The 20,530-nt window shown below is 34.3% G+C and overlaps 1 protein-coding gene across 3 annotated transcripts in view; it reads left to right on the top strand.

Annotated features, from left to right (window-relative positions):
• LOC145683740 (uncharacterized) overlaps window positions 1-20,530 on the top strand; it is a 138,252-nt gene that overhangs the window by 24,887 nt on the left and 92,835 nt on the right. For 2 of the 3 annotated variants that reach the window (XM_081755268.1, XM_081755269.1), the window contains exons 5-10: window positions 2,266-2,343; window positions 5,838-5,882; window positions 9,210-9,242; window positions 11,904-11,948; window positions 16,785-16,862; window positions 19,363-19,437. In XM_081755268.1, coding sequence (XP_081611394.1) covers window positions 2,266-2,343; window positions 5,838-5,882; window positions 9,210-9,242; window positions 11,904-11,948; window positions 16,785-16,862; window positions 19,363-19,437 — 354 coding nt within the window. The remainder of the gene's footprint in view (window positions 1-2,265; window positions 2,344-5,837; window positions 5,883-9,209; window positions 9,243-11,903; window positions 11,949-16,784; window positions 16,863-19,362; window positions 19,438-20,530) is intronic. The other variant, XM_081755270.1, reaches the window with a different exon arrangement.

Below are 20,530 nucleotides of genomic sequence, written 5' to 3' on the forward strand. Positions count from 1 at the left end.
GCTACAAATGTCACAAACTGACACCAAAAAATGAAGAAATCATCTTGTGATACACTGTAAAGCTAATTACGGGAAGGAGCTATTTTTTAATTTTCATTTATTGATTTATTTTTTTCTACAGTGGAAACGTGTAGAAAAGTGAACTCGTATTATTTCGTGTAAAATAAATGCAATCAAAAATACAAATGTGAAGAAAAACTAGAGATGGTGTTTTCAAATCACTGTGTTTATTTTAATCTCATAATTTGTGTGATTTAAACACAGTGAAAAGTTAGGAATATATAAACTGTAGCTGTCGAAAAATAATAATAATAAAAAAATAAAGTCTCTGATTGGTAAAGTACATGATGTTGTATTTCACCTACAAAACTTTACCTTTCAGGGACTTCATTATTATTTGACAGTTACACTTTATTTATTCATAACTTTTCAAAATACACAAATTATGAAATTAAAATAAACACAGTGGTATAAAAACATGATCTCAAGTTTTTTTTAATTTTTTTTTATTTACAAGGTACATGATGTTGTATTTCATCTATAAAACTTTATCACAACTTTGCTACGTGTTTGAAAATGCTCTAGATTTTGCAAAGTACATGATGTTGTATTTCATCTATAAAACTTTGTCACAACTTTGCTGCGTGTTTGAAAATGCTCTCTTTTATTGCATTGTTTGTGCATATTAAGTGCATATTTTAACACATTTAACAGCATAGTTGCTTGCATATTTCACGAATTTTAAATGCATAAAAATCCGATGTCTAGTGATAACTAACTAAATGGATTATGTGTTCGCTATTGTTCGAGAATTGAGTTCTTGTATTTGACAACAATCAAGTAATCCATGCTGGAATTTGTTTAACCATTTGCTTTAGTACTGTCCTTAAACTAATGCAACCTAACCATGATTTATGAATGTAGTATTGAAATAGAAGGTCAGCTTAGTAAATTTAACTACCAACATCATAAATTCTGTTTCCAACAAGTAATATTTATTTTAAATAATATAGATATGACAGATTTTGCCGTCCCTCGAAAGTTGAGGCCCCGTGCAGATGGACGTGTTGGACATATTGTAGAGCCGGCCCCGAGTCCACATCTCTTTCAGTACCACGTCTCTCGGCGCTGAAAAGCTAAACTTCAACCCAAAAAGAAAAAAAAAATCCACTATCTCTTACCCTTCTTGTTTCAGACAGTCAATATTGAAACCAATTTCTTTTATTAGATAGATGCAGCAGAGATGAAACCAGATCTAGCCCTTTTAAGTTCTAGTACAGTCATCCACATAAGTCCCTGGACCCCGGACTATTATAATTCCATTACTTGGGGTCCAAGTACTTTTGTGGGTGACTGTACCTATATATAGGCAGTAAAGTAGTGTCTTCGTTTTTCGATTAAAAACGTACCAATAAAGTTTTTTTTTTTTTTACTTCGCTTTTATTTTCTTCAAGTCTAGAGGCATTGTATAACGTTACGTACGGTTTCACGCCTTTCTGCGTCGAGACATAGGGATGATCCCGTAATAACTTAAAAGGAACTATTTTGTTAAGCCTATTTTCATTATCTTTTGGCAGGTTTACTTTCACACCTAGAAGATTGAAATTTTGCACAAACATTCAGTGCACCAATTAGCATTTTTTAAGCGTTAAAACAGAGGGGGGGGGGCTCTAGAGGGGAACAAAGGTAAAAAAAATGGGATTTTTTAAACAAAGAATCTCTTTCATTTCGTTATTTATCAGCCTCAGATACATGATGGGGACATGTGAATGGTATTGTTTGAAAGAGGGCTGGTTTATTCTGAAGAGAATGATGTACGAACCATGATCCTAGGATAAATAGGGGTGTCTCATGAAAACTTTTACCTGACATCCTGTTTTATACGAGAATCTGGGGGTATTGTGGGGATATTATACTTCGGCGCGCTTATTTTTGCACCTTGAAGATTGAACTTTTGCAAACACGTTCAGACAGGATAGAGAAATGTGAATGATACCGTTTGGAAGGTTGTTCTATTCTGAAAAGGATGAGATACGAACCATGATCCAAGGGTAAATAGGGATGATGCTGTAGCTGCTTGACTGTAAATCTATAATTTACCTTAAAAATGCCAGAACTTGAAAGGGGATAGGGATACATGTCAGAAATACTCGCTATCTTTACAGTTTCTTCTGATACCTGCAGATAGATGGATGAAGCAATGAGTAGTAAGTTCAAAATAATAATGCTAATAATAGTAATAATATGAAAATGTTGTTTTTGTAGGTGGCTTCAACTTAGGTGGTAAAGGGGGTTTTGAAGGAAGCCTTGGGGGTGGCGTTGGAGGTGAACTTGGAGGGGAAGGTGAGTAACTATGGGTTTCAATAACTAACTGTTTCAGTCTTTTAATTCTTATTTATATTTAATGGAAAATACATTCATCGATCTTTCAAAGGCTTTCGATTCTAATCCATAGAAATACTTAAAAGCAAACGGCGTAATCCCCTCTACTTCTTGCATGTTTTGTTTGTAGATATTGTCAAACCGATACTTTCTTTTAGTCAGGAAAAAATATAGCTGTTCGTTTTTTTTTTTTTTTTTTAATTTGTGAACTTACAGTTGACAAGTAATACTCAGTAATTGTTATTAAATCACAAGATGGTAACAAATCCAAACTCTGTGAGAGTTATCCTTATGGTTTCCATACCAAAATTGATTCTTAAAAGTACATTTCTCATTTCAAACTGGCATCTTTCTCTATAATATACAAATGGCACCTTGGCCTCCCTCACTGTCACTCCAATAAAGTAATTCTGTATGTGCTACTGACTCTAGAACACCATCTGACCCTCATTTCAGCCAGTAATGATTTTCTGGCGACGCCACTGATGTATACTATATTAAATGTCCTTCATTTCAATTGAAAAATAGCTAACTTTTAATCCCTGAAAAATCCTGAATATTCTTCTGATAAATTCTCCGTATTCTAAGGAGTCCTGCACATTACCGTGACTGTATTCCGATATGAAATCAAACTATACTTCATGCCTATTTTTTTCTTCACTTTTTTGGTCGTTCTATCTGATGAAATATAGAGCGAAAGTGCTTATAGTGCATTTTCTTTATAGATGAATGACATTACAATGCGATACAACAGTTCCTGAAGTCCGTGTTTTAAGTGTAATAACTGAAAAATATTAAAATAGTTACGATTATTGTTGGTGGAATATTGGTGAGGGAAGTTGGAAAAGATTTTACAAGACAGAAGTGCCAAGTGATACTACATGCACTAGTGTTATCAAGACTAGGTTGAAAGAAAAAGTTTGCCATGAGTTATAAGAAAGAACAGAAAATTATTTTGGAAAAGTGTGTTTTGCAACAAACTCAAATGATATAAGGGAACATCGGCAAGCCAGAAAATTGCGTGGGAGGGAAGTTTGTTCTATTCCTCTGTCCACAGGATCTGAGTATTTGTGCTTCGATTATTTTATACAGGGTGTTTCGAAACAACACCGACAACGTTTGGGAGATGATTCCTAACACCAAGATAAGACAAAAATTATAGATGTACCTGAGCTTACAAATGCTTCCTTTCGGAGTTCTACGCTGCCGAAAACATGAAAAAATAAACTTTGAAGATCCATAACTTCAAAACTATGGGACCTACCGTAGTGGGGATACTTAGAAACTAGTATGTACTCTATCCAAATATCCAAGTTTTACAATCCTGCGGTACTTCCGCAACAAGTTTTATAGAGGTAGTCGGTGAGTACTTCAAATTAAATACCCGTTGCCAAACTCCCTCTATAAAAATTGTTGCGTGATTACCTGTATTTTTGGACAGGGCACATATTAGTTTCTAAGTGAAGTCTTGACCCGACTACGATAGGTAACATAGTTTGGAGTTATGGATCTTTAAAGTTCATTTTCTCATGTTTTCGATAGCCTATAACTCCGAAACGAAGCATTCTTTACTTTTTGCTTCATCGTGGTGTCAGAAATCACCTCCCAAATGTTCTCGATGTTGTTTTGAAACACATCATATACTAAGAATAATCGCGGTTACGTAACGTAATCATGCCGTTATATCACTAGTTCTAATATGTACAAACTTCAACTGTCTTCTTAGCAAAATAATAATAATAATAATAATAATAATAATAATAATAATAATAATAATAATAATAATAATAATAATAATAAAAGTAAAAACGCAAGAGTCTTTTAATAAGCATTTGAGAAGACTGGTAAAAAGCAAATCATTCGTCACTTCTCAATGGATGTGACGTACCATATAACCACAATTGCTGAAAGGTAAATAACCACAATTGCTGCTGAAAGGTAAATAACCACAAGTACTGAAAGGTAAATAACCACAATTGCTGAAAGGTAAATAACCACAATTGCTGAAAGGTAAATAACCACAATTACTGAAAGGTAAATAACCACAATTACTGAAAGGTAAATAACCATAATTGCTGAAAGGCAAATAACCATAATTGCTGAAAGGTAAATAACCATAACTGCTGAAAGGTAAATAACCACAAATGCTGAATGTGGGAACTAAATTTCCTTTCGCATGACGTGAAAGCATGTATGTGATTATGAATCGTTTATGAATTATGATATATATGTGATTAAAATATGAACTGAATTTCTTGTTGAGGTGAAATTTAGGCAGGTTTAATTATAGGTTGGTGCAGGCAAAAGTAACCCTGTAAGAATAAAGGAAATGCAGGGAAATTGCAGAAACGAAGAACTGAAAATGGACTTACCATTTATTTACAATGAAAAATAGAGTGAAAAATAGAGCGAAAAATACAGTGAAAATACATTTATAGAAGATATTGAAAGTGACCCCCTGTGACACCAATACACAGTTCTGCACGTGTAAGTATATTGAGATACAACCGCTGTAAAGTTTAGATATCGATGGCGGCAACTTCATAGCTAATGTTGTCTTTCAGTTCCTGTATTGTGTGTGGATTAGTTTCATACACCTTGCTCTTCAGGTGTCCCCACAGGAAGAAATCACATGTTGCTAGATCCGGCGAACGTGTTGGCCACAAACCTTTGCTGACAATTCGTTCCTCAGAGAAGACGTTATGAACTCGTTCTACGTATACCTTAGAAGTGCAGCAGGTTGCCCCATCTTACTGGAAGAAGTAGTATTGTCTTTCATATTCAGTGGCTAGAGCACAAAATGCATTAAAAATTTCCATATATGGAACCGTGTTCAGGGTAGGGTCAAAAAATATCGGTCCGATGATGCGCGTTTCTGTTACATTGCACCAAACTCCGATTTTTTCATCATCGAGTGGTTGCTGATAAACAGTGTTAGGGTTTTCCGTTGCTCCTCATGTTCTGTTAATTCACATGACCGGAAAGATGAAACCATGCTTCATCACTCACGATGTAGTGAAAAGGGTCTAACAAACCATCCTTGATGTTATTCAAGAATGCGAACAAGAATACTAACAATCGATAATTTCATAAATTGTCCATTGTTGTAGCTGTTTATTCAAATTCGGAAGTCGAAATATTGCATTCGCATTCAAAGGGAATACGGGCTACTTTTAACTGCACCACCCTGTATATGCATATTATAGAGTTCAAAGAAGACGATATCATTTTTAACTTCTTTTGTTTGTGTTCCGGTGAGAACTAACTGAAGACAAACTTAATCAATGAAAAAAATGACTAAACTGTCTAAAAACTGGTTTGTATCAAATTCAATTTATTTATTAATTTCAAAAGTAAATGAAATCTGAATGCTATTTGCAAATGATCTGGTACGTTCGAGTGAAATATCATTCTTGTGTCTAATCAATATTTTTATTTATTCCATATAATTCTAGGTAACGCCCATTTTGACAAAAATTCACATACCAGAGGAGGATTAGGTAAGCATTTCTTTATTCTAAAATACAAATTAAAAATACATTTATTAAATTATTCTAAAATACAAATTAAAAAATACATTTATTAAATTATTCTAAAATACAAATTATAAAAATATATTTATTAAATTATTCTAAAATACAAATTATAAAAACACATTTATTAAATTATTCTAAAATAGAAATTATAAAAATACATTTATTAAATTATTCTAAAATACAAATTATAAAAATACATTTATTAAATTATTTGCGGAAATTGCAGTAAGCCTTTGTATCTCAAAATCAAATTTAGACATTGAAGTCTAAGATTTAATAACTGGAGACTGTATAGTGGTGTGGCATTTTAAGTCAATTTTGAGATATAGCCTGAGAAAAATGCCTTGATTGCTGGTTCAGTTGGAAATCAAATTAAATGTATCGTAATAAACCGTCCTACTACAAAGTACCAAAAATTCAATAATAATTTCGAATATTTATTTTGGAAATTGTATAAAAAAGAAGAGCTAAACAACTTACATGTTTAAGGAAATAAAAGAGGTAACGTAAGACATCACGTCACAGAACTAGGAAGTAGGAAAAGACGTCTTTAGGTATTTCATAACAAGTTATGAACTAAATGCTAGACTGCAGCTAGGAACTTCAAGAAGGTTTCTAGATCTCAGAAAACAGAGTAATTTTTTAGAGTACCGAGTAGAAGCTTTGAGGATAGAAGTTAGGACAAAAGGTGTGAAGTTGGTGCATATTAAGTACATTAAATTTATAATATTTGTCTTGTAATATTTTTTAAGACCTTATGACATTACTATCAAATTGACCTGCTTAGTCAAACGTGTCTCGCGTCTATTAGGCTATGGTGTAATATCAAACGCACCTCAACTAAGTCTAAAACTCATTTTACTTACAGGTTTCTGTAATTCCTGAATCTTCAAAGTTCCAAGCTTTCGATTTTACCCTGGAGTGTTGGTCACGGAGTTTAAAATCAGGAAGAAAAAGAATAGAAACATCAAGGAATAAAAAGGAACAGACTTACCAAGAGGAAGAGCTGTGTGCAAAACGCGTTTTCAAGTGCGTCAGCGATCTGCAGATGATGTTGAAGCAAACTAAAACTTTTTTCCTTTTCTTTTCTTTCTTTCTTTTTTTTTTAGTTTGCTTCAGCATTATCGTGTTTTACATACAGCTCTTTCCCTTGGTAAGCCCGTTCCGTTTTATTCCTTGATGTTTCTGTTCTTTTTCTTCCTGTTTTTAATCTCCGTTACCAACACTCCAGTGGAGAGTCGAAAGCTTGCAACGTTAAAGACTCAGGAATTAAAGAAACCAGTTACAATTCCTGAGCGTGGTTTCGCAATGTCTAAGTCTAAAACACTTATTTCATTTCTAATCGCTAGAATGTGATTGACAACAACACTCAAGTTGTCGTTTTAGCTGTGTCACAGATTTCTAACAAGTTACACACTGCTTCCAATGTTTAGATGCTATTTGGCTTGAAGCCAATCCATACTGAAATTTGTAGCTTTCGTAAAACGAGGAAAGAAATCACTAGAGGTGTTTGATTCTCGATCAACTTTGTAAATAGATGCCAAATGAGCGTTATGTCAATTTATAACTTCCTGCAATTTCGTAATTTCACACATGAAGTCATTGTTGTGCAGCTATAGGACACAATTTACATTTGAATAACTTTAGAAAACTGAGGAAATGACTTTGTTTTTCGTGATACAGATAGAATAAGTTTTGAAAAAATCTAAGAAATCGGTCCGGTCTCTTTAAAGCGACTATTTGGAATTATATCTTTGTTTATTTGTTAGGTGTTTTTTTTTTTTTTTTTACAAAATAAATGGTGTAGCACTATATGGGCTTAAACTTTTCAATTGAAGATATATTGTGAAAACTATGCGAATGAATATACAGGGTGTTACAAAGATGTGTCACTATATTTAGGGAACAAATTCCCCACATTAAAATAATAAAGAAAGTTCATATAGACCTGTGATCAAAAGTGGATAGTTTCGGAGTTATAGGGTCCCGAAAATATAAAATAAGTGAACTTCAAAACTTCGTAATTCAACTACTATGAAACCTATCGTAGTCGGGTCAAGATATCACTGAGGAACTGGTATGTGAACTATTCAAATATCCATTTAAGAATGCTCCAGTACTTGCACATCGATTTTTAGAGAGGTAGATGGAGAGTGATCAAGTACTTCCAAACAGCCTCTCTAAAAATGATTGTGCAAGTACCGAAGGTTCTGAAAGATAGATATTTCGATAGTTCACATACTAGTTCCTCATTGATAGCTTGATCCGGCTACTATTGGTCCTACAGTAATGTAGCTATGAACCTTTAAAGTTCATTTTTTCACTTCCGGCACCCTATAACTACAAAACTATGCACTTCCGACCATTGGTCCATATGTTTTTTTTTTTTTTATTTTGATGTGCGGAATTTATTTTCAAATCTTTGTAACACCCCGTATAGTACATATGATGTATATGTAGCGTGTAGGGTACAACATCTCAGTTTCTATTACATTTCACTCTCCCTGTAGAAGATCATAGACTAGCACACTATGTAAGACGATTTGGTAAGGTACTGAAATAAGTAGTTTTCGATCAAAATGTCTGTCAAAAGAAGGAAGAAACACTAGAACACAGAGACACAGTACAGAAACTTAAAATTATAAAATTTTTGTACTTCATTACATAATTTTAGTGTTTGTTCGATGGAAAAATTACAAAAAAATAATATAGTTGTTTCGTAAATAAATGTCAATTCTAAAGAAATATTTATGCACACATGCACACATAATTTTGGAAATATTTATGTCCAAAATTATTGTCGTGTGTCTATAAATATATTGTTCTAGGAATGTAATTTGATAACGAATTCGCAAAGTAGTTCTTATAATGTTAATGTGTCTATTATTGGCAAAGACATATATGTGGAAAATTTCATGTCAAAATAACAGTAAATAAGAACAATACAACGAAAATATTTTTTTTGTCCATTTAACAACATTTTATTTTACTCACGATAATTTTCGTATTTATAATTCTTTTCCTATGAAATTTACCACAAATATACATTTTCCGATTCTACACATAGTAAAAGTATTAAAAGTATTCCACAAAATCATTATCAAATTATACTCGTACAAGAAGACAGTTATAGATATGCGACAATAATTTTGGACATGAGTATACGTTTCTAAACACCACACACATTAAGTTATAAACTATCTTAAGTATATTTTTAGTTTGTAATAACTTTCAGTTAATTTTATCATTATCTGCCTACATTGATTTTTTTTTTTTTTTTTTTTTTTTTAGGATCACGAGGTCTTGAACTTGACAGAAATATTCGTAAGTTTTCTTTTTAATTACATTTACTAATCTAATTTTATTTTATTCTGTACTTAGAAATTAACATAATTATCAGAGAATGTAAATAAATGTAAAGAAATCATCATTTCATTCACTTTAAATTATCATTTCTAAAAATTACTTGCACATCCAAGCTTTCGACTATCTAAGTATTGTCAACTGGTTGTATTTCAATGGACTGACCGGAAATATTGCTGTTATTTTGATCAAGGCCGGTGCCCGGTACATATTTCTTACCAGCTCCTTTATGATCGGTATTTTGAAATCTGTAATCCGGAATAAAATATCGAACATTAAAATTCTTCAATAGCGCCTTTACAAATACAAATTTCCGTTGTTAAGCGCTATTTCTTTAAAAATCTATGGCAGTTTTTTTTTTCAATTTATTTAACATTGAAATTTGATAACAATTAGATTTTATTATGAAACATTGTTTTTAACAAAGAGGCAGAAGTGTATAATTTGCTATAATTGTGTGAATAAATATAGCGATAACTGAATTGCGATTGTTGGCAAAGTTAGTACAATGTTAGTTCCACTGTGCATTGTTTAGTTTTTCATTTCACTAGGTGCTGCAACTGAAAACTTTTCTTAAACCTCTAACTTCCTTCTTTAGAATTTCTTAAAGCAATTTCCTATAGTTGAAGTATAAGTTTAAAGAGTAAATTTCATTTTGTAAATCCAAAATTGTCAAATAAGGATGAATATAATTTTCTTCATCTTTTTCGATAATTTTAAAGAAAAGGCAGTTAATGGAAATAAAGTAAAATGATCAATACTGACTTTAGTTTCTCATTTTTTAGCACAATGTATATTTTAAGCTTATTAGTGAATGTACTAAGGATTGTAACAAAAGAAGCACTGACCAAAGTTTCAACACACACTGTGTTTTAAATTATAATGAGTAACGGTTTCGGATATCTAACATATCCTTCATCAGACACTGTAGAACATAAATGAAGATACAGACATATATACTCATTCTTATGAAAAAGTCTAAATTCTATTGGCTGAAGCCTTCAGCCAATTCCGTAGGTCCCCGTGTTCACTTTCCAATCAATCATGTTCCGCCATTTTTGGTCCTTATAAGGCTTTTTCAATTTCATCTCTGTCTACGCTATCCAAAATTTACTACCATAATTCATTAATAGGTAAGCTCCCTGTCCAGTTCATCATCTTATATCTTCCTACCTTCTTTATCCAATCTGTTTCCTTCCACTTCCTTATTATCATTCTCTTCTTCATCTCCAATACTTCCATCTTATCTCAATTAATTCCGTGATTAGTCTTCTTAACATGTTTCTATATCGTATTGGTATCTTTCTTCCTCCTTACATCATCTTTATGTTGTTTTATCCTTTCTTTCATTCTCTTTCCCGTCTCTCCCACATATGACATATCGCAGTCCCCACATACCCTGTAGATGACTTCTTCTTCCTCTTCATTAATCTTTTTGGTGCCTTTTCTATTCTTCTTCTTTATTGATCTCCATAAATTTTCTCCATTCCTTCTATAAGCTCTGATCCCTTCTTTCTTCAATAACTTCTACAGTTTCTCCGTTTCTTCTCCCATGCCATTTTCCACTGTCATTCTCTTTCTTCTTCTTTCTCCCTCTCTTCCTCCTGCTGCGTTCTTCTCTCTCTAACTCCTTCCTGCTTTAACCATTCTTCTCTAACTGTCTGTAGAATTTCTCTATACTCTCCTTTCTTCCTTCCTTTCCGTTCTCCAGCATTTCTATTTTCCTATCATATTGGATATAAAATTCCTCTTCGTACTCCTACCCATTTCGCTCCTCTCGTCGCAGAACACTACCAGCTGAGCACTCTTTCTGGTACCACTTTGTAACCAGCCCCTCTCTTTGTTTTATTATGGTCATGTCTAAAAAGTTTATTCTTCCATTTTCTTCCAACTCCATGTCCAAGCTTATGCCTTTTTCTTTATCCTCCACACTATCCTTGTACTTCTCTAACTGCCTCCTAGTCTCTTTCTACAAGCCTAGGCAGTCATCCACATACCTACAAAACATTAAGTTCTTACCCCTTCTTCTCTCACCTTTTTCTCCCATTTGTTCATAACTATTTCTGCCAGTACTGGGCTCACTCTCGAACTTAGTCCTTGTCTTATTTTTAGCACTTTCTCCCGTATTATACAATAACTGTTTTCCCATAGTACCTTCAAAGCCTTAACTACTTTCTCTTTTGTCCATCCTTTGATACTAATACTTCCCATCTCTTCCTCATCTTCATTTATGTTCTATAGTGTCTGATGAAGGATATGTTAGATATTCGAAATCATTACACATTATAGTTTAAAATATAGTGTGTTTGTTGAAGCTTTGGTCACTGTTTCTTCTATTACAATATTCAATCCAAAGCCATGGATAGTCTAGTACTAAGGATATGCAGAATACAGGTGCTAATGCACTTTTTCCCATGATAGTACATTTTCTTCCCATGGATGGGTCCGAACAAAGATAGATACTTCACACTTAGGCCTATATTATTTTGAATTTTGAGTGGGTCGCCGGTAATTTTTTTCCTCCAAAGTTGGCAACCCTAGTTATGACTTACTATTATTATGTTTTCTCTGTTATAAACGTATGAAATCTGGTATTACAGATGATTTTTTTCTTTCTTTCAGATGGCAATGCTCAAGGGGCAGGTTATGGTCAAGGACATGGAGACGGTAAGCACGAAAAAATTTGATTTGATTTGAATTTCAGTTTAGTGTCCCTTTCAGCAGCGAGGCCAAATGAGATGTGTGTTCCACATATTTGTTCCACTGCTGATATTAACTTACTTCTCCACATATCTCATAATTTCTCTAAAAACTTTCCTTACCAACGATACATGCTTTCTCCACTACTATGTCGACTATCTTCTGAAATTCTTTTGTCGTTGTCCCGTGTTTTAGTTTCTAGCTTTTCATTCATTTTCCTGTCTCCGTATCTGTTTTGTTTTGCTTTGTTTCCGCTTTCTTTTTCTGTCCTCTCTGAAGTACCATGTCTAAAGTTACCAGTTTATGGGTATTGTCAGTTTCGGGAGCTCGTTTAATTCTAACGTCTCTCATATATTTCTTCATATTTCTTGGGATTATCATGTGGTCTGTGATTGATTTTTCGTTTTGCTTGGTTCCTCGCGGGTGGATTTATAAAGAGGGTCTTTATGTGGAGTTTAAGTCTAAAAGTAAAGGGACTTTTGAGGAAAGGTATTCTAATAATAGAAAACTGAAACACAGATTATTTTTCTACATAATCTCCGTGCACTTCAACGCACTTTTCCCAGCGTTTCACGTTTTTTTATTCCGTCGGAAAGAAAAAAGTTTTTCGGTTGCACTTATAACTAATTTTGCACGGCATCAATGACTTCATAGTACGCTGAACCATTACTGATGTAAAGTATTAGCGATTTCGTCCACTGTGATTCGTCTGTTTGCCATCACCATACCCTCAACGACTTTCAAATTGTTCTTTGCCATTGGCGTCGATGTTTTCAACCAATTTCTGAGTCTGTTTTTGACTTCATTCACCTGATTGAATACACGCTTCATTTCCGCGTTCGAATATGGAAGCATTAATTAGAGCTTAAAAAAAGCCAAGGAAACTAATTCTAAAAATAGACTCTTTCCTCCAGTATCTATGAAGCGATTTTCTTCTTGCAAAAATTCTCCAATTAAAAACTTATTTACCCATTTCATGAAATTTATGTTCACCACCGATTTTCAATTTAATCGACATTATCTTCAAATTTTATAGTGCAAGCTGAAGCTAAATCAGTAAAAGGCTGTTTTACCAGTTTCAAATCCTTGACACTGAAAAGCGACATTTTCTAAAGGATGTCTATATTATCAGGACGACTATTTTGAATTTCTCTAAGGGTGTTATTTTATTTTCAAACTAAAATTATAACGTCTCCCACAGAAAATTTTACTCAACGTCTATTGGTAACTTACAGGTTTTGAGCTCATTCTCTGCTGTGTAACCAAGATATGAGGAAGAATCGATATAACCATCAATGTTATATTTTATGAGGGACAATTCTAGCAGCGGGGTTTAGAATGTTACCACTTAGAGAACGCATCAAATTAAGAAAATAGCAAAATGATACACAGAATATATCAAAAAGCAAAAAGCATATGGCTACAAAAACAACTAGTGGCTTTTTTGAAAAATTTGTGGATAGTCAGGTTTTCAAAGTGGCCAGATCTAGCCACAAAATGGTTAAATTGACAACCCTAATACACTCCCGAATAGTTTTGCTTTCCTGAGTTTTAATATTGTGCCTTGCTTTCTTTTGCTTTTAGTTTTATCAAGGAGCTTACCTGTTCTCACTCCATCCTGTCCCTTTCTTAACAAGGACTTAGGACTGGCTATAGCAAAGCGTCTAGTGATTAACATCCGTCTCTATTTTATTCTATGTTTCAATCTCGCCCGCTTGAACAAAGCCTTTTCTCCTCAATTCAATTCAATTGAGGAGTTTCATGCAATAAGGACGTAAGTCTGAAACATGCAGTTCGAGAAAAACAATGTTGAAAATTTAAGCAGTGTTTTTTTTTCTTACATAAAACAATGTAATATGCAGCACTTTATTCCGATATTGAATTGAAATGTTACCAGAGGGATAAACAAGCATGGCAAAAGCCACAAATGCGTTTGATGCAAAAAGGACGTAAACTCGCTTACGCCTTTATTATACCAAGCTCCTTAATTGTTAAATATAAAAGAATTTGCATTTCTCATACTCAGCATCTGATCACTCGTATTCTAGTAATTAATACCAGTCTGTTTTATTCTATCCTTCAAATGTTAAATATAAAAGAATAGACATTTTACATATTCAACATTTGATCTCTCTTATTTTAGTGACTAACACGAGTCTCTATTTTATTCTATGTTTCAAATAATGAATCAAGTGCATTTCAACACTAGAAGCACCGAATGTTTTTTACAGCGCTTTCAGTTGTACATTTCCTCCTTTTTCAATTACTTCCTTGAATTTGTTCCTTTAAGAGGCCTCATCACTGCGAAATTAAAATTCCGCTAATTTTACAGTAATTATGTGATATCTTCAAATAGATAATAGATAATGGAAAAGTGGAACAAGATCTCCCTAGACAATATTATTCTGCTTGAGATACCGTTATCGTGACTCATTTATCTGCTTTCGATTTCCAGACATTTAGAAAATCGGCATTTATTTTCGCGTTTCTTAATAACTGCAAACGAAAAGCTACTAGGTGACTCGTGATAACGGTGCGTCATGCCAAATAACATCGTCTAGAGAGGTCTTGATCGACTTTTCGATTATGTTTTTTTCTATTTGAAGATATCACATAATTACTGTAAAATTAGCGGTATTTTAATTTCGCAGTGATAGGGACTCTGTATGACTATTGTCTATTGAGTTGCAGCTTCAATACATAGAAACACCGAGTGGTTTATTATTATTAATAATGTAATTGTATTTTAAGTATAATATTGAGTGAAGGCAAAATGATACTATTAAATTTAAAAATAATACGGTGAAATGCGTAGCATATTATTTGTTTGGCTGTGTGGTGATGTACAGGGTGTTTCAAAAATTTATAACAATATTTTTGCGAATAGATTCCTCTCACCAAAATAAGAGGAAAATTTCATTGGAACTGTGGTCGGAATTGCATAGTTTCGTGGTTATAAGGTGCCGAAAACGTGAAAAAATGGACTTTAGAAGTCCATAGTTCTACTACTATAGGAACGATCATAGTCGGGTCAAGACATCACTGAGGAACTAGTATGTGAACTACCCAAATATTCATGTTTCAGAACCTTCGATACTTGCACAATCATTATTAGAGAGGCTGTTCGGGAGTACTTGATCACTCTCCACCTACCTCTCTAAAAATTGGTGTAGAAGTACTGGAGCATTCTTAAACATGGATATTTGGATAGTTCACATACTAGTTCCTCAGTGATGTCTTCATCCGACTATGATAGGTCTCATAGTTATGCAGCTATGAAGTTTTAAAGTTTACTTGTTTCACATTTTCGGCACTTTATATCTCCGAAACTATCCATTTTTGAGCACAAGTTCATCGCCCTTCGATCCATTTTTGAGCACAGGTTCATCGCCCTTTGATGTGAGTAATCTGTTCTCAAAATACTGTGACACGTTTTTTGTACCACCCTATATAATTAATTATATAGAAGAGGATGAAGCTTTTATATGTCGATAATTTGTGTTTCTATGGAGTATAATGAGTATTGATGATATCATATACACGAAGTTACGATAAAAGTGAAGCATTTTATTATAAAAGCGATATAGTACGAAGTTGTATAGAATTATTCATGATATATGTTGATAATACACGATAATATATATAATTAGAGATTAAGCGTTGTGTGTTAATTGCTATAGATATACCGCATTGACTGGACACCTAGTCTTCCATTCCAAGCGCTGCTAACCGGCTGAAGGAATTCCACTCCCTTTCGCTAAGGCTCTCTTGCTTAGCAACAGTTGAACCATTATTGGCTCAACGCGTGGGTCTGTAGCGGGTGTGAGCTTTAGTTCACATTTTTTGCCACGGCTCAAGACATTTTGGCAGCACTGTACAAGTTAGGATAGTAAGCAATTTACGATACGTACTCGATCTTAATTCCAGAATCTCTCCAAATTATAAGACGTTTGTTATTACGAGAGCCGTTCGGAAAGTCCGATTGGTTAAAAAAAAGAAAGAAAACGAAACACCAAGGTAGGTAAAATGATTTCATTAAATACATCTGAAAACTACTTTGTTGTATTTTTCAACATAGTTTCCATAAACATTCAAGCACTTATCGTATCTGTGCACTAGCTTAGAAATTCCATCAGCATAAAAATCCCCCGCCTGTGCTTTGAGCCAGCTTGTGACTGCATCTTTCAGCTCCTGACCGCTAAAGTCATATAACACAGTCTTGGAAATTTGTGGAAATTCATTGGAAAGCTCCGAGATTGTGAAACGCCGATTTTCACGAACTTTTCCATTAATTTTCTGAACGAATTCATCGGTGACCACTCCTCTCTTTGTCACGATTATTTGTTCGTCCACGTTTCCCCCATTCATTACACTTGGTCCATACACGGCACAAAATTCCTTATGAATAGTTGCTGTCAAATATTGTTTTACCGTAAGAAAACGTATAACAGCTCGCAGTCCGCACTTGCGGGGTTTTCTATTACAGTACACATGTGGAGACGCTACAAAAGTGGGACTAGTGATGAGACATCCTTCAGTGATCTACCGCGCACGGCTGTGCAAAGATGGTAATACTGCCCTACTTCTTCACACACCAATCGGAGGTTACTTTCCGAATGCGCCTCGTAATAACTGAAAATTTCCATGAAAAATAAAGAAAAAAAATGATTTTTAGGATTTAAAATTTTCGGTGCTCCTAGCGTTGAATATTGTATCTATAAATATGAATAGAATTATGTTATTCAACAGCTTAATTTAACAGATAATCGCAATGGAAATATTGCGTTTCGTCTTTATTTTCAGGAGGAATACATTTCAAAGGAAGCGGTGAAGGCCACATTAGTGGCACGGGAGGAATCACAGCAGAAGGGGACGCACATGGTAAGTTCGTATTTTGAATCAATTTCACAAAGAAGGTATTGAAATTTACATTTATGGCAGAAGAAGAAAATATTAAAAGGCATAGAAGTAAATGGCAACATTTTATAAATATCGGGTGGAGCATTTGCCTTGAAATGTCCTTACAACTTTGAAACAAATAGACAAAAACTCCGAAATTTTCTACGATATAAATATTGACAGGTGGACTAGGCAAGGAGGGGAGGGGGTAACTTTGACATACTCTGCAATACCCTGAAATAACAATATTGCCAATCCAACATATACATGTATGTTTTCAAACGGCACTGCGTCAGATTATTATTAAGGGTTTACTCCAGCAGACGGTTTTACCAAGTAGAAAATTTATAGGTAAAATACGATAAGAAACATTTTTCGTGAAGGAATGAGAGTGTGAATACAAGTAATTACTGTCAGTGTACAGCATACTGAAATGAATTTTGAGTGACACTGAAAGTATTGTATGAGCAAGTGTGCTTCTCTACTATCCTCGTTTATACGTATACTCCCAGTCGCTGAAGCGCCTGCTCCCTCTGGACGCATCCTCTCGCTATCTCTCCGTCCCCCCTGCTGTGCTTCTACTCTGACAAGGATAAATAGCATTCGTGCTTTTTAGTGTCCATCTAACACAAGTTGGTTCGTGTTTTATGCACTGTAGTTTTCATGCCATACGTCCACACTGTATCTATACTAAGCCTCCTGAAGTCAATCTGCAAGCAGTAATGGAGCTCCTCATTTAGTGCACGCTCTGCTAAAAGAAACACAAATAGAATAGAATAGAATGGAATGGAATAGAATATTTATTGTCATTGAACTTTACATGCAATAGACAACGTCCGAATGAGATATACATATAGATACAGATATATAAAAAAAATAATCATTACATACAGACAATCAGTTTTTGGTTAACTCACAAGCTCTAACCTAACCTGAAAATGTAAGAAATGTGTCAAAATTTGGTAGAACCGTCTGCTCGAGTAATGCCATTATTAATTTCAAATATGCATGTTAAACAAAAACTCAGCACTTATTATTTAGTTCTTGAAACTAAACACGCTATAATATCACAAACAGTTTTAATATTTCAGTGAAATTTAGGAGGTCTCTAAAAACTAACTCTATGGCCTATGGAACCCGGAGGTTCAATGCCACGTTCACAAAAGCTCTCCACTGACTTCTATCCTTACCTAACTGCATCCAGTTTCTACTTTGTATTCCAATCTCTGCGAGATCCATCTTAATATTGTCTCCCGCCTGCGCCTAGGTCTTCCTAATGGTCGTTTTCCGATTGGTTTTCCAGTGAAGAATTTGAAAGCGTTTCTATTTTCTTCCATTCTAGCTACATGACCCGCCCACCTAAGCCTCCTAGACTTGATGATCCTAACAATGTTGGGTAAACCATATAAAATATGTAGTTCCTCGTTATGAAGTTTCCGCCATTCCCCATTCCCGTTCCTCTTGGGTCCGAATATTCGTCTCAAGATCTTGTTCTCAAATACTTTTAGTCTATGTTCAAATTGCACTCAAATATTGTATATTCATAAATACAATAGGGGGCCCGGGTCCCCTCGCCCCCTCCCATGATCAGTTCCCTTGGGAAGCGGAATCCGGCACAACTATCCATCTATGGAGTCATGAAAATAATAGTCTCAAAGTTGAGATGTTTGAACTAACACCCATGACAATAGTAAAAATAAATACATTCTTGGATAAATTTATAATTGCACTTCTTATAATAATTTGACGACTCGGAATTCAATGGAACTATTTTAAAAGATGCCCTTCCATGGAATCATGAGGAAAATGCTTCAAAGCTAGAATATAAATAAATATATTTTAGGTGCTTGGACCTGATCTCATCATTGTCCATAGACGCACTGCCAGCACTAAATCTGTTAATGTTGAACGAGAAAGATAATTGTCTCTATAAACTTTTTTCTTCAACATTTCAAATGAATTTGTTGGAGTTTCCCCCTTCGCGCCACACTAGCATCCGGTTGAGCTGGAAATTTCTGCACATGTTCCCAAAATTCCCTACACAGCAGGGCCATGCCGTGGGGGGGGGGTGCGAACGGGGCGACGGCCCCGGGCTCTGAAGTAAGGAGGCGAAAAATTCGGGAGAAAAAAGGATAAAAAGATAGGAAAAATTGCTTGGAATATATGTATGGGGGCGCCGCCGTATACTCTCGCCCCGGGCGCTGATTTTCCACGGCACGGCCTTGCTGCACGGCCCTCGTATTAAAAGTTACAAGGACGTGTCAAGAGAAATGGTCCATCCTGTATATATAGAGATAGACAAAAATTCCCGTCCTCATTCTTTTGTCCCATTACTCAAATAAGAAATGAAAGAAACAATTGAAAAAAAAAGAAGTTGAAACGAAATGTTTACGTTCTTAGTGTAATTTTACAGCCTGATTATAAAAGTTTTATTAATTTATGCTATAATACAAAACAAAAATTCGTTTCTTTTTTCCCATAGGCAAAGGACATCTGACTAAACAAGTCCATGGTGGTTTAGGTGCAGGACATATGCGTCCCCACAACGACGTGGATTGTAAGTAATACTCTTATTTATAGTATCTTAATAATAATAATAATAATAATAATAATAATAATAATAATAATAATAATAATAATAATAATAATAATAATAATAATAATAATAATAATAATAATAATAATACTTATGTGCTGAGAGCAAAATTAGAGCCCTTTGTCCATATACTTCAATATTATTATAACAGTATTGTGTAGAAATACAGAAATAATGATTACCCTTAAGAGTCCTCATCCCGGCGAAATTAAAATACCTCTAATTATGCAGTAATTATGCGATATCTTCAAATAGATAAAAGATAATCGAAATGTGGCACAAGAGCACCCTAGACAATATCATTTTACATGAGATACCGTTATCACGACTCACTTATCTGCTTTCGATTTCCATCCATTTTGAAAATCGGCATTTATTTTCGCTTTTCTAAACGGCTGAAAACGGAAAGCTACTAGGTGACTTGTGATAACGATACCTCACGCAAAATAATATTGTCTAGGGCGCTCTTGTTCCACATTTCGATTACCTTTTATCTAATTGAAGATATCACATAATTACTGTAAAATAAGCGGTATTTTAATTTCGCCGGGATGAGACCTCTTAATATGAATGAATATAAACATAAATTCTAACAATATCATCACATGGGCGTGCGCGCGTGGGGGCAAATGGGGGCACTCGCCCCACCTAATGTTTTGGCAATGCGTTTTCTTTTTTTTTCGATTTTATAAAATAATTTTCTCAACTAATAAGGATTATATTTCATAAAAACGGACCCTGAAAGACGTCTGTAATCATCGCTATACAAAGTAACACTTTGAACTTTGCAATACTCGACCAAAATTTCCCGATTTAATTAAATTTTAGTATTTCTTCCGTTTGTTTCTTCCCAGCAGTATATTATCACACACAAACAAACACATCTACCACACTGTCTGTAGGTGCTGAATTTAAAAAGGGGGGGGGGGAGCTTTTCTGTTCCGTCTCTCCAATCTAAAAGCAGAGGAGTTTTGCTCTTATATAATTATAAAGTAATGATTACAAGGTGGTTGCATATCTTCAGGAGTACCGCTATTGATTCCCCCCCAATCCA

Source organism: Thermobia domestica, chromosome 4 (assembly GCF_964235325.1).
Source record: "Thermobia domestica chromosome 4, izTheDome1.hap1.1, whole genome shotgun sequence".
Classification (NCBI taxonomy): Eukaryota; Metazoa; Arthropoda; class Insecta; order Zygentoma; family Lepismatidae; genus Thermobia; species Thermobia domestica.